Source organism: Rhizopus delemar, genomic scaffold, assembly GCF_000149305.1.
Source record: "Rhizopus delemar RA 99-880 supercont3.7 genomic scaffold, whole genome shotgun sequence".
Lineage (NCBI taxonomy): Eukaryota > Fungi > Mucoromycota > Mucoromycetes > Mucorales > Rhizopodaceae > Rhizopus > Rhizopus delemar.
In genome coordinates, this window is record NW_027137833.1 from 1,214,648 (window position 1) to 1,228,161 (window position 13,514).

The window sequence follows — 13,514 nt, forward strand, 5'->3', positions numbered from 1 at the left end:
ATTATTTCCTTTATTATTTCATGGCAAGCTGTGTTAAGTTTTACATCAATTGGTCCCCTTTTTTTATTTGCTTGAGCCTTATTAGAAAGTGCGTTAAGGTTTTCTGCATAAACTCTATTTTTTTGTTCGCGTGTTTTTATTTTAAGGTTTTATGTGATTTTTATAACTGAATAACACATTATAGGTCATAACAAAAAACTCAAAAGATATGCGTTGAGCTCGTCTTAAAATGATGATTAATATCACTGTAACCATCTCTTTAATCTAGTGACAATCATATTGATCGGAAGCAGCGGATTCAAAAAAAGTTTATTCATAAATATTAGACCACTGAACATGTATAAATAAACACGCAAATAGGCTAGAACTTTTTTTATCTGATTGTTTAATCATCATTATAAGCATGATTAGCAACTGATATGACAACAAAGACACACAGCGCGATTTCATTCACTATTAATATGTCCTTTGAAGACGGTAAGACGGAATTGGCCTAATGGATTAAACATTCAACATATCAAAATAAGCTTTTAAAACATTGTACGAAACAATTTAGTGATTCATCCGCAGATAGGCATCCATATCCTCTTCTCGCTCTTTTTTTTTTAAAAAAAAAGAAATAAAATAAATAAAACTAAAATAAAAAATGAACATAGAATAAAGTATACGCATTACATCCTTATTGCGTATTCATTTTATATATTTTCATATGCCTCACAAAGTGTATAACGAAGATAAGAGAAGTTGGTGTAATTACGTTATCGTATCCCCATCAGAATATGGATCTCTTACAGAACACAATATATCCTCATTTGTTACATGTTTTTATTTTCACATGCGAAGGAAACAAGAAGCTCGTTACACGCGACATTGACAAGAACTATTTAACCATTTCCTTATTTCTCTCTTTTTTATACTTTTTATTTTTATTGTATAACGAATGTCCAATACCGCTTCTAACGCGCTCACTTGTCATTCCGAAAAAGGTTTGCATGAATTACTTCCATTCTATTCTAGTGGCAATTGTCTTTGTCTTATATGTGGCTCACATGTTCATCAAACTAAGGTATGTGCGTGTGAATATTATATTTATATATATCTTTCCCCTTCTAAAAAAATATCAATTTTAATAGAATTGCCCAGTGTCTGCAAGACAGTAAACAAAATTTTTTAATATTTTTCTAGAAAAAAAAAAAAGTACCTATGCCATTATACCCACCTTTCTATCATTATCGTTCATTTATTACACAATCATGTCGTATAAGTCCCCCCCCCACACACACATTACTTTTATGCTATTCTATTTTATGAACACAAACACTGCAAAAAAAAATATAATGGAGATCTCCAATAAAAATTACTTTATATGGGAAATATGTTACCTCAATTTTTTACTTTTTTGTACCTTTTTTTGACTCCTAAGCATTGTTTTGTATTAAACAGATCTTGTATATAATAAGCACGGAAAGCGAGAGGTTATTTTTTAAGCGTCATGTATCACCTTGCAATAAAAAAAAAAAGCTCACCACTTTATATTTCTTAATAAAGTAATCGGAAAGTGGAGATTGATTCCACGTGCGAGTCACTGCTCACATAAGCAAAGATCTCTTGTTTACCCGTCCTAAATCAATCCTTTCAACATTTACCCGCTCTGTTATCAATCAATCGACACTAAAAATAGAGGGACAGTACTCTAAGACAGGTTACATAAAATAGTGTATCTGTTTATGAGCCATTAAATATATTTCTCAAACTTGCACTTAAAAAATAGATACACTTTTTCTTGTGCTTGTCAAACAATTACTAGTAAAGATTACATTATTTCACGTGCGCTGTTTTTGTCCATTAAGACAGCATAACACTATTTCACCAAATTCCTTTCCTAGGACACTGTTCCATGTCTCCTCCCTCTTCCCTTTTTTTTTTATTATTAAACTCATTTTTTGTATCCCATGTAGTACATTTTTGGGAACACAAGGTAAGGGATCTAATAGTTTATTTAAGTGTACTTGTTTATTGATTTGTTGAAAGAAGTTCTTTTGCCATAGTTCTAACATTCGGATCGTAATGGTTCTAGTATAAAATCAATATAAATGACTTTGCTTGTATAGTGATTAACATTTCTTCTTACCTGATAAAGGAAAAGTTCATATAGGCTTGTACCAAATGGGTTACAAAGTTCTGGATCGCTCAATAATGGCGCATACACTCCATTAGATGCCCTATCTTCTGATTGCAAAAGTGCATCTAAACGATGATCTTTCTAAAGTAAAGTGAGTACAAATTTTTTTGTCCTATTTAGTAATTACCTGAACAAGCTTTTGCATTAAATGAAGGCATTGTAAGACGGTCTTTGTTGGCATATTTAATGCTACCAAGGCAAATCGCTTTACAAAGGCTGCTAAACGGTCAACAGGAATTTGTCGTTTCTTTAAAAACATCAGTTCAAGTCCTCTAAGAATCATTTCACTTTCTGTCATGTCTTGATTCTCAGGCTTTTCTTCAACCTTTGTGTGGTAGGTTGCTTTAAACAAAATATTGTAAATCTCTGTGTAGAATTCTTTGAGATCATAGTTGATAGCTTCTCCTTGACCAGATAGTAATTCAAATGCTGTAATGATACACAATAATCTCTTTCTTGTTCCTGAGCTTGTACGAGAAAAGTCGTTTGAGTCTTCAAATGAACGCATCACATCACGTAGAGCATTAAGTAAATCATCAAAGAAGTCTATACTAATTAAATGAGCAAACTTGGAGAGTCCTTCCAAGACCGCTGGTAAAAGAGGAGAAGTTGTTTGCTTTTTCAATATTCTAAAATAGAATGCGAATATTAATTTCAGCGTTTCAGAGTGCTATTGTTAAAAATATCATCAACTAAACATATTCATTAAAGCTACTCTTAATCTCTTACGTTCTTTTCTTTTTCTTCTTTACTGACTACCGCCTCTGCTTCTCTAAATTCTTTTTCAATCTCCTTGGTTTCCTTCAAAGCTTTTTTTGCTTTCTTTGTCAAGAAAGGCTTGTCTTTATTCTTTCTTTTCTTGCCTACAACCTCATCATTGTTACTACTTGCTTGAGGGGCCATTTCATCCTTAAGTCGAAGGTACAAAAATGCATTGATGATGTTTTCAGATACAACGTATCCTTTTGATTTAACCATACGAGTAATCATTTTTACTGCATCGAGCGAGTATTTACCAGATTCGTCGTTCTCAAATACTTCAATAATAGCATTTTTACATAATTCTGCTCCATCATTCCATTTCACAGTACTCATACGGGCTACTACGGAGACCATGATTTCCAGACGGTAATTGAAGTATGTCTTGGCCACTAAAAGATCGCACAGACATTTTGTGGCTACCAACGACAAGGATTCGTCCTCTTCGATTTTCTTCTTACTTAAAAGCACATTTAAATCTTTGAGATATTGTTCATAATTTTGGAGTAAGGATTTTTCGTATTCTCTCAACTTCTTGACCTCTTTTGAGACTTTCTGTGCCTGTTCTTCTTGTGTTAAAGGACGAATACGATAACCGGGTATGATGTCTTTGTAAACTGCAAGTTGAGTGAGCAATGCCAACTTCTTGATAATAGGGTTATCATCTCGATAAATAGTACGAAGCTTTTTTAACTGTCCAACATTTTCTTCAGGATCTTCTTGAAGCCTAGCAGCAATTTGTGCTAATTCCTCCTTTTTACTGACCAGATACTGTTTCTTACTCATCTGAACTTCTGCCGGCTTTTCCTCCTCCTCCTCTTCAGACTCTTCCTCTTCTTCAAATTCCTCTATTTTCTCCACTTCTTCCAATTCCTCTTCTTCTTTTGGTTCTTCTTTATTATCTGCCTGCATAACTTTGCCACCAGGTAACTTTATAGGTAGTTTTGTAGGCTGTTTCTTGCGTGCCCATTCATCAGCAGCCTTTCTAGGCTTTGTTTCATAATCCATCTCTTCATCCGAGTCATACTTGGGCAACTTTTTCTTTTGTTTCAAATCTAAAGCTTGACTCATTTCCGCTTCATCCATGTCTTCCAATTCCTTTTCGATATCTGAATTAGGTTCTTCAAAATCATCTAATTCTTGATCTGAATCTGGCTCTTCAAAATTATCCAAGGATTCATCGTCTGAAGAATCAAGCGTGCCGTTTTTTTGAGTAGCAGGTGTCTTTTTAGCAGCAGGATTGCGAGCTTTCTTCTTTTTTAAATCATTTCTATGTTGAAATGAGGAATTGCTGCTTTTTTATTTTTTACTTTTTTTATACCTTGTCAATTCTTTGGTATCCAATTCTGTTAAAAAGGAAGTGAAGCCTTTGTTTTCAGCAAAAAATTCAAGGTCTTCGTCAGAAATTTCATAATCATTTTTTTCGGGAACTTCAACAAACTCCTAATAGATCATACATGAGATCAATTCATTTGGCTAATGTCAACTTTTTACCTTCAAGTTTTTCTTTTTTCCGTCCTTTTTTTTAACTTGGTTTGGCTTTTTTACAGCCTTTTTGTTGATTACTTTCTTAGGGGGCATATCTATGAAGGTAAAGAAAAGTACAAGATCTTGTAGTTTATATTTTTTTTATTTTTTCCATTATTGAAAAGGACTGCTAATGTGACCATTTTTTTACAACCATCATCATCATTATAATATGCTATAAAATGATCAAAAATTGTACATGAATTTCAATTTTTAACCTTTCCCCCTTTTTCTTTTTTCCTGTAAAACTTTTACTAGCCGACCTACTCGCTACGCTCGCTTAACGGCCGTCATTGCCTCACGGCTTCCCACCACCCACACCAGTTAATTGAGCGTTAATAAAATGCAATGTTGTTGACAATAATAATAATATTGTTTATAGAGCAACATGTGTGTTTTAACAGTAAGAAAAAAGTTATATATATAATTATCAGATGTAAATTGAATGGGATTATCGTTGTGATATTAGCGAAGTAAAACTTCAGGATAAACGATATTTTCAGTCTTAGTTGAATTGACGTCGTTTTGTTGATCAAGCAATACAGAAAGTCCAGATACAGATGTTACTCTTGATAAGGCGACATATAGCTGGCCATGAGTAAAAATGGGTAAGCGAAGATCAACTCCAACAATTTTAAGTGATTGCCCTTGTGATTTGTTGATAGTCATTGCAAATGAGGGTCTTACAGGAAACTGCTGTCTAGTATAGCAAATATTAAAAGATTGCGCTTATTGGTATGATCTTGAAATTATCCCAAGTACAAATTTAATGGTTTAGTTAAGGAAAGTCAAGTTGGATGTTCGTATGCGGATTCCGTTCTCTCGCCAATATTCAATAATTCTGATAAAAGAAGGCACTTGCAATGATAAATTAGCATTCATACGATGTAAAAGTTTTTTTTTGCTCATGTTTGTGTAAATTATAGGTTAAATATTAAAGTATTAGAATTAAACAGCAAGCAGCCTGACTTTTGATGGCAATATTCTTCAAAATTCCAATTGGGTTGGACCAGTGTTGGTTGGAGAAATTAAAGAAGACAAAAAAAATGATTTGTATATGTGCTTAATGGACCTTTACCGAATTAGCTCCTTGTCGTTGGAGTCCATCAACCACAATAATTATAAAGGTATTATTGGAATACAGGTGATTGGTATGCAAGTTACCTTTTACATTTCTACTCTACTATCCAAACAGTTCTACGTCATGATGGAGATTTGCTCAATCACTTTACCAAAGGACCTCACGGAAATCATGTCATACTTTGCAAACGTCAGTGATTTATTGCCGGTGTCACAATATTATGAAAACAGCTTTGAATTAATTAATAGCGTCGTATCTGAGAGTCATATGGATACTTTTGATGGAAAAAAAAAATCGTATGTACATCAAAAGACAGAAAGAGAAAATGCCCTGTTGTCCTCAACCATTAATCGTACACATACCTTCTTTATCTCAACCATCGTGTACATACCATCTTTTCATCGTTCAAAGTGTTTTTATCCCCATAGCATTTTTATCCCCCATCGTATTCATACCTTTTTCTTATTATCAATTGTATCCATACACTTTTATTATTATCCGTCCTATTCACCCTACTATTTACATCTTGTATGAAATAAAATATGTATGTATAACATCGTTACTAACCAAGTAGATGGCGCAAATATAATGCCGACTATATAAAAAGACGTCTCTCGATCTTGTAATAGCACAAAAATATTCCTTGGGATGGTATGTTTCCTTATTATTTTGGCAATTATTAAATTGGCCGCATAACTGCAGTGTTTAGTGATCATGGCTCTCCGCTAAAGACAGTACAGAAACATCCTATACCCATTTACAATTGTACTCTAATAAGACTTGTTCAGCCAAGGAAACAACCGTAGCCAATTGGGTTAAAGACATCATGAAACAAGCTGGTATTGACACCGAAAAATACGGTCCACACTCAATCTGTTCAGCAGCTAGCACCAAAGCAGTCGAAAAGGGCCACTCCATTGAAGACGCCAAACGACATGCCAACCGGAGTAGAAATACTCAAACTTTTGAAAGATTTTATTACAAACCAACCACAACACTCACTTTGGGCTCACAAATCACCAATTCAATTTTTTCTACGGAGAACCCTACCACATTGGAAGCCGGAGCGGAGGCAACTAAGATTGTTCTAGGAACGACTAACAATCAAAATGTTGCCGAAGTGAAGGCTGAAAATGTGGTAAATGCCCACCCTACATCTTGGTTTTCAAATCTGCGAAACCTATTTTAGATAAATACACCACCCCTAAAAAAGAAAAAAAGAAAAATTGAATATTATTATTATAAATATGAAAATAAAGCGCGGCTCTGAGAGCATATACCACATTTTCAGCCTTCGCTTCGGCAACATTTTGATTGTATCTCGCTTATTCCAAGCTTCAAAAATTCTACTAATTTTCAGTTTTCTTTGAAGTAATTTTAAATCAAGATTAGTTTATCAATTGCTATTCAAGATGCTTAACGATAATGAACAATTTCTTTTATTTGTCATCATTTATAGAGAGCTTATTTTTTTCTTTTGTAGGGGCGAATAGGCCGAAAATTTATTAAATAAAGATATAAATGAAAAGCCATGGATTGAGTAGGGGTGAGCTTCGGATGAACAAAAAAGGCATAAAAGTATATAGAGAGATTATTTACATATTAAATCAATAAAGTAACAGTGGGCTTTAAATCCTTTAAATAGTTCATAATTATATGCTCATTTTCAATCATATTTTGGCGTTCATTTACACTTTGTAACATCATAGACTAACAATACAAACGACAATAATTAATGTTAATAACTAATCACTATCGCTAGATTGAAAAAAAAAGTAACGAAACTCTTACCTTAAATAAGTGCAGATACTCCAGTGAAAGCGACATATGGGTGAAAGTAGTAGGCAATGTTGGAAGTACTGAGGTTTTATGTAGACAGAATATGTATTGCTGTTCTATATATTTCATGGTGTAATATTCAATAGTTTCACCTTCAAAGAATCAGTTTTTGATATAACACAGAATCATTCTTAATTTGCTTACCAAATATCATAATTCTAAAGACAATAAATTCATTAATGTGCTTTGCCTTGGACATTCTTATATGTAGTAACTTTTTTAGTAGCTCTGCTATTCTAATTCTATCTTCTTCAACTTGCTCTTTTGATGCATTCAAAGGCTTAACTTCACCAATACCTATCTCTAAATCGTAATATTTAAATATGATATCAGGAGTAATACGTTTCACCTTTGAAATGTTTGGAATAGCTGGAGAAATGTCCCTATATGTAAGTCATCATGTTAAATTTTGTTCTATGCAGATAGTTTTTTGTCGATACAAGTTACCAAGACACAGTTATCCCCTCGAATATAATATTATTCAAAAAAGGTGCAACAAACTTTATTTTGAAGTTCATTTCGTGAAAGCCATCATCCTTTACATAATCAATGATATGTCTATAGCTACAGTAATATCTGTTACAATGATTGCTAAAAAATATCGAAACAAAAACCGCTTTACAATACTTACCTTATATTGAGGGTTGTTAACAATTGGACCTGATCAGGCGATGTTGGTACAATGAAAAAATTCATTTTGTTTTGTATAGACTAATTATAATCAAAAATTAGCAAACATTTGTATGCAACAATAAAAAAATAAACGCTTTTATACTATAAAACTAGTAGATTATAGATACATACTCTGCTCCACTTCTTTATAAATATTTCGAAATTTTCACTTAATTCCTCTGTGATTAATACCCCATCGTTAGAGCTATCTATATATATAATTTTTGAAAGTGTTCTATATACAATTGTGTTAATAACAAGATGTAAGTGGTTGCATGAAATGTGGTCAGCCCACCATGTCAGACTACTTACAAACGCTCTTCAAAGCCTATATGTTTGCTAAAATAATTGATGCTTTCAAAATCTGATGATTTCAGTGAAATAAGCTCAATGAAAGCCAGAACATAGGGAACCAGCTCATCGTTATCATTAGTTTTTGATGTATCCGTGAGGTATGAACCACCAGAACTGGTTGAGACAAATGATATCTCTAGCATATCTATTGAAAAAGTTATTGAATGTGAGCAATACAAAATAAAAGTGCTTTAGAAACCCTACCTTCATCACTATTTTCATCTGTTTTGTTCTTTTTATTAGGTGCATTATCAGCCTCTACTCGTTCAAAGCTGCTCTGTCTTTTTAGTTTATTAAAACTATTGTTTATTTCAATAGATCCTTGTTCTGCAGCTAGGAAAGCATTCGTTGTTCCTTTATGAGCCAATATATCCATTTGTTGTTGCTCCTGAAGTTGTCTTGTTTGGACCTCCTCTTCTTCTTGCTTTTCTTGTATGCATTTCTTGTAAAAATTGAGAAATTCAATTTTTATTGTTCGTTTCAACAGATAAGCTTTAATTCTTTTGCAATAATCAATAAACAAAACAGGTTGGAGTAGAGCAAAGGACGCGTCTTTAGTTGTAACAGAATATTCTGAGACAGAGTTGTTTTGTGTTGTTGCAATGTCCTTCAACTGTAATTCTGATAGACTTTTCAAAGATTGGACTATCTTATTGAACAAATATTCACCATTAGATGTATAACTGTCATGACATCTAAAATAATCCTTGATCATGATTTCCAGATTGCACCAATTTTGTACTTCTGCAACTAATAAACCTTCCTCTATATTCAGCTGCTCTCTGATTTCATTTGGAACTACAAAAGTTCCATTTAAATTATTCAGAGAAGGTTTTCTAACAAATGTGGCCATTTCTTTTGAAATCAATTGTGTAAGAAAGAAAAAGATTGCTTTTTTTTTTTATTATACTTCGAGCTTAGGATCTTTGTTGTTAACAACTTTTCTATCTTTATTTTCGAACATGTACTACTTAATATATCATAAAAATTGGTTCTTTCCTACAACAATAATTTCGATCAGAATGGAGGCTTAACCGAGTCATCCGTCTTGACATCTAAGATAACATCGGCTACATCCTCTTCAACTAAGAGATTTTGGGCACAGGTGGTGACCAAAAACCGTAAATCACTCTTACTTTCTTCGACAACAACTCTTTCAACAAATGAACCCGACACAATTAACAAAAAAGGATCAACAATTGTTAAGACGAGTATCTGGCGTCCTGGTCATGGCCCAGGTAGTGTCTTTGTCGATATGACTGGACGCAAACAACCCAAAGTTGAATTCTTAGGCTTGGTTGATAGATGTAATGAGTTGTTTTGTCAAGCCAGAGAGAAGAGAGAGAAAGAACCGGACAGGAACTAAGAAGCTTGGATGGACAACTAAAAGAGGACAAGAGAGAGTGGCGTTAAGGGCTTGAAGGTGTGAACTGCAAATAGGATTTACGATAGTTGATAAGTAAGACCGAGACAAGATAAGTAAGATAGGAATAGACGGACAGTCTAATAGAGAGAGTGATACTTGATAATTGACTGATGTTTTATTAATAAAAATAAGTGGGTATTTATACTATTATATGGAATGTGGAATATGATTCTTATTAAATTGAGGGTTTTGTTTATAATTAAAGGAATGCCCCCTAAGGGCCGATAATGTCATGATACTAAACAGTATCCATCTCGAGTGGGTGTTATCACTCAACAAGTGGTTCTATGAAGTTTGCTGAGATCAATTTTGATCCCGATGATATAGCTTTGAATGACTTTTTAACTAATGGTCTTAAATTTGCTGATAATTCGATTATTATTCCGTGCAGAGCTCTTGATAGCCAGATGGAAGTAATTCGTCTTCGTCTTTCGAATTCGCCTTTTTTGAGCGAAAGTGCTTTATTAGAAGGTTTACAAAAAATCTTAAAATTGTACGGTGTGTTGTATAATGGTTTAGGTAGTAAAAGAAAAGGTGTAAACAAAAATAAAGGAACAGTATGAGTACTTTTTGAGACTGATCTTTATTTCAGTTTAAGTTAAAGTAAAAATTATTCTAATTGAAGGCAGGTATTTATATCTCATTGAGTGAGTGGCTTGATATCTTCTATTGTTATCGTTCTTCTAATATTCAGGTACTTTAGCAAGTGTCATCTCTGATTATGATTATGAAAACTTTTCATTTGTTCTTTTGTATGTCTGTCATAGATTATCTTTTATTCTGGGAATCCCTCACTGATTTGAATAACGTTATTTTACGCGTTATTTCAATTATGTGAAAGATTAGCAATATTCCTGACATTGGATTGGATTTGGTTATTTTAGTTGATACTTCTTCTTATCAAAGAACCCTCATGAATACAATACATATTCTAAAAAGAATATGTTTAATTGGAATTGATTGTATGATCTTATTTAAGATCATCCATAGCGTCTGTATTTCGAGTACTTCATCCGGAGGAGATTCCTCTGGCCAATCAGTCTATTATTCAAGCCTTCTTTGCAACAAAGCGTAGATCAGAAATCAAAATACCTTCAACTCCACAACTAGAGACTTGGAACATTGATAAGATGACAGATTTTCTAGTTTCAACTTGGGCAGACTCAAGTAGCTTAACCCTATATGATTTACAACTGAAAACAGTCGCATTACTATGCCTAGCTACCATGTCCAGACCAAGATCAGATATTGGGAGACTACAATTTCAAGACATCATCTTTAAATTCGAAGGTTCAAACAACTCAATTCCTACGGGTGTCAAGATACATTTTAGAGAACCAAAAGAAAATCAAGTTAAGACTACAAGGCTCGGTCTTCTACAAGATACTCGTATATGTCCGGTATCCACCTTATACCTATTTATCTCGAAGAGTAACGATTTGCGAGCCAATCTACCCACTTATCATACTTTATTCTTGGCACACATTGAAAAACCGGAACAGGTCGCATATATTCGTCCCTCAACGATGTCAAGTTGGGTTAAATCTATCATGGAAAGACCAGGAATAGGTACCACCATATATAAAGCACATTCAATAAGATCAGCTTCAAGTACAAAGGCAGTAGAAAAAGGACACTCGATTCAAGCAGTAAAGGAACATGCCGGTTGGAGTCTCAACTCAAATACATTTGAGCGATTCTATTACAAACCAACAAATCAAGACTCCTCAAGTACAGCAATTACCCATTCAATTTTTTCTCAAGCTGAAAACTCTATCACATTAGGAGACGGAGTGGAGCCCACTGAGATTGATTTAGGAACGACAAACAATCCTAATGTTGGCGAAACGAAGTCGAATAATGTGATAGATGCCCACCCATGGTATCGCCGATACTTAGGCTTTTAATTCGTATTATTATACTTTGTATCTTATTCCCACCCTAAAAAAAAATTGAATGTATGCTTAGGCAGAAAGATATAGGGAAGAAAGGGAAATTTATTATTTATTACAAAAAGGAAAATAAAGCGTGGCTCAGAGAGCATCTATCACATTATTCGACTTCGTTTCGCCAACATTAGGATTTGTTAACCTGAACGCACGGCCTGAGCTACAGGGAAAATTTTGTTAACCTTAAACACAGGTGACCTGAATTGCCCTAAAATTTTGTTAAGGTTAACGCACACTCTAAAAATTTTCATGGTCTTAACGCATGGACTCTGAGCGTACGAAAATTTCTGTTAATCTTGACACATGCGACCAAAGGTTGTTTACTTGAACAAGCGTGACTTTGATGGGGCAGCACACTTTGCTTGAGCATGAGTGCCTATCAGGATAACGGGAGGCTGGCAAAAATCATGGATGTTAGTAGGTAGATGAGCGGTAAAGTTCACAGTGAGCACTAAACTTGGGTCAATTGCCCAGAGAAAAACACAGAATGTGACAATATTATCATATTTACCTTAATAATTTCTTTAATGTCGTGCGAAACCACTCAAAAGGTTCTTAAATTAATAATTTGACTGTGTATCATATATAACACTTTGTGCCATGTACGATAAACAGCCCACACAATTTATACCGTACTACCTCTAAGGCGTAGTTTGCATTGAATGGGCTTTCTCTCGTCCTTACTCAATAAAGAGATTAAAGAAACTTATAGATTTTTTGGTTTGTTAGTTTTGTTAACCAAGTGATATTAACTCACGTATTCCTTATCTATGTCTTCTGTAAAATCCTGGAACGCTGTCTCTATTCGTTCTTGGTAGGCAATAGACCTATCTTGGATATGGCACAAGGTGACTTACGTGAAGCTCATGAATCTCTAGAACAAGTTCTTTGTCTCGCTGAATTTTGCAATATCCTTCCTATTTCATCTGCTATCTCACATTAAACAATGGTTTGGTCGGCACACAATGTCATAAACGTTTGAAACAGTAATATTGCAGCGTTGTTCACTGTTAGGTGGTGCACTCTATGCTCGTTCCTTTAAGGCCATTAAGCATGGATCCCTGCCAGGCAATCTTTTACAAAAGCAATCAGCTACTCTCTCTTTGTCATCCTTTTTTGTCCTTGAATTGTATACTTTGGCTTCCCATGTCCTACTCTGAGCACATCAGATGTGTCTGTTGGAGACTTGGTTGGATGCCTTGTGGTCAATCAAAGCCCTGCCCCAAGCTTCCTGACCGTACTCTTTACAAGAAGCATGCTATACACTATCTCGATAAGCATCAGATTTTACAAATTCCGACTATTATTGAAGACCCCTTGTCTTTCCTTTTGAATTTACTACCCACTCGAAAACTATGCTCCTTGCAGTCTGTTTCCTCTTGGTTTCTCCATAGGCTCACAATATGTCTGATTCTTTTTGAGCTCAATCATCTTCATTATCAAAAATAGCCACCATTCTATTCACTCTTTTCTGGAAAACGATTCTTGGATTGGTTGTCCCAGAACTCACATTAATGTCCATAACACGCCTTTTCCTCCTTACTCATTTACTTTCCTTTTAGTTTTTTTCGCTCTTGATGCCAAACGATGCTTTCTGTCTTCATTACAACCTTTCTTGATCTAACTTGGGTGATTAAGGTTTATTGAAGATACCACACGCTCACTTACGTCTTTTTTTTTTTTTTTTTTTCTATAATGAAAGTTGAATTTGTCTCACCGCACTCT

At 34.2% G+C, this 13,514-nt stretch overlaps 5 protein-coding genes across 5 annotated transcripts; 3 read left to right on the forward strand and 2 right to left on the reverse strand.

The window, feature by feature from the left end:
* Positions 1–940: 940 nt before the first annotated feature.
* Positions 941–1,160, forward strand: RO3G_09663 (uncharacterized protein; the record flags this gene model as incomplete). The annotated part of the gene is made up of 2 exons (XM_067664248.1): positions 941–1,066; positions 1,134–1,160. 2 exons carry the CDS (start codon positions 941–943, stop codon positions 1,158–1,160), a joined length of 153 nt encoding a protein of 50 aa, XP_067520349.1.
* A 776-nt stretch (positions 1,161–1,936) lies between these two features.
* Positions 1,937–4,522, reverse strand: RO3G_09664 (uncharacterized protein; the record flags this gene model as incomplete). Its single annotated transcript, XM_067664249.1, has 6 exons — positions 1,937–1,987; positions 2,132–2,263; positions 2,310–2,852; positions 2,912–4,211; positions 4,263–4,384; positions 4,436–4,522. The coding sequence occupies 6 exons, from the start codon at positions 4,520–4,522 to the stop codon at positions 1,937–1,939; spliced, it is 2,235 nt and encodes a 744-aa protein (XP_067520350.1).
* Positions 4,523–6,375: 1,853 nt separating this feature from the next.
* On the forward strand, positions 6,376–6,738 carry RO3G_09665 (uncharacterized protein; the record flags this gene model as incomplete). The annotated part of the gene is made up of 1 exon (XM_067664250.1): positions 6,376–6,738. One exon carries the CDS (start codon positions 6,376–6,378, stop codon positions 6,736–6,738), a length of 363 nt encoding a protein of 120 aa, XP_067520351.1.
* A 413-nt stretch (positions 6,739–7,151) lies between these two features.
* RO3G_09666 (uncharacterized protein) lies at positions 7,152–8,084 on the reverse strand (the record flags this gene model as incomplete). The annotated part of the gene is made up of 5 exons (XM_067664251.1): positions 7,152–7,184; positions 7,341–7,444; positions 7,533–7,771; positions 7,890–7,952; positions 8,020–8,084. 5 exons carry the CDS (start codon positions 8,082–8,084, stop codon positions 7,152–7,154), a joined length of 504 nt encoding a protein of 167 aa, XP_067520352.1.
* A 4,073-nt stretch (positions 8,085–12,157) lies between these two features.
* Positions 12,158–12,732, forward strand: RO3G_09667 (uncharacterized protein; the record flags this gene model as incomplete). Its single annotated transcript, XM_067664252.1, has 2 exons — positions 12,158–12,210; positions 12,519–12,732. 2 exons carry the CDS (start codon positions 12,158–12,160, stop codon positions 12,730–12,732), a joined length of 267 nt encoding a protein of 88 aa, XP_067520353.1.
* Between the last annotated feature and the right edge of the window lie 782 nt (positions 12,733–13,514).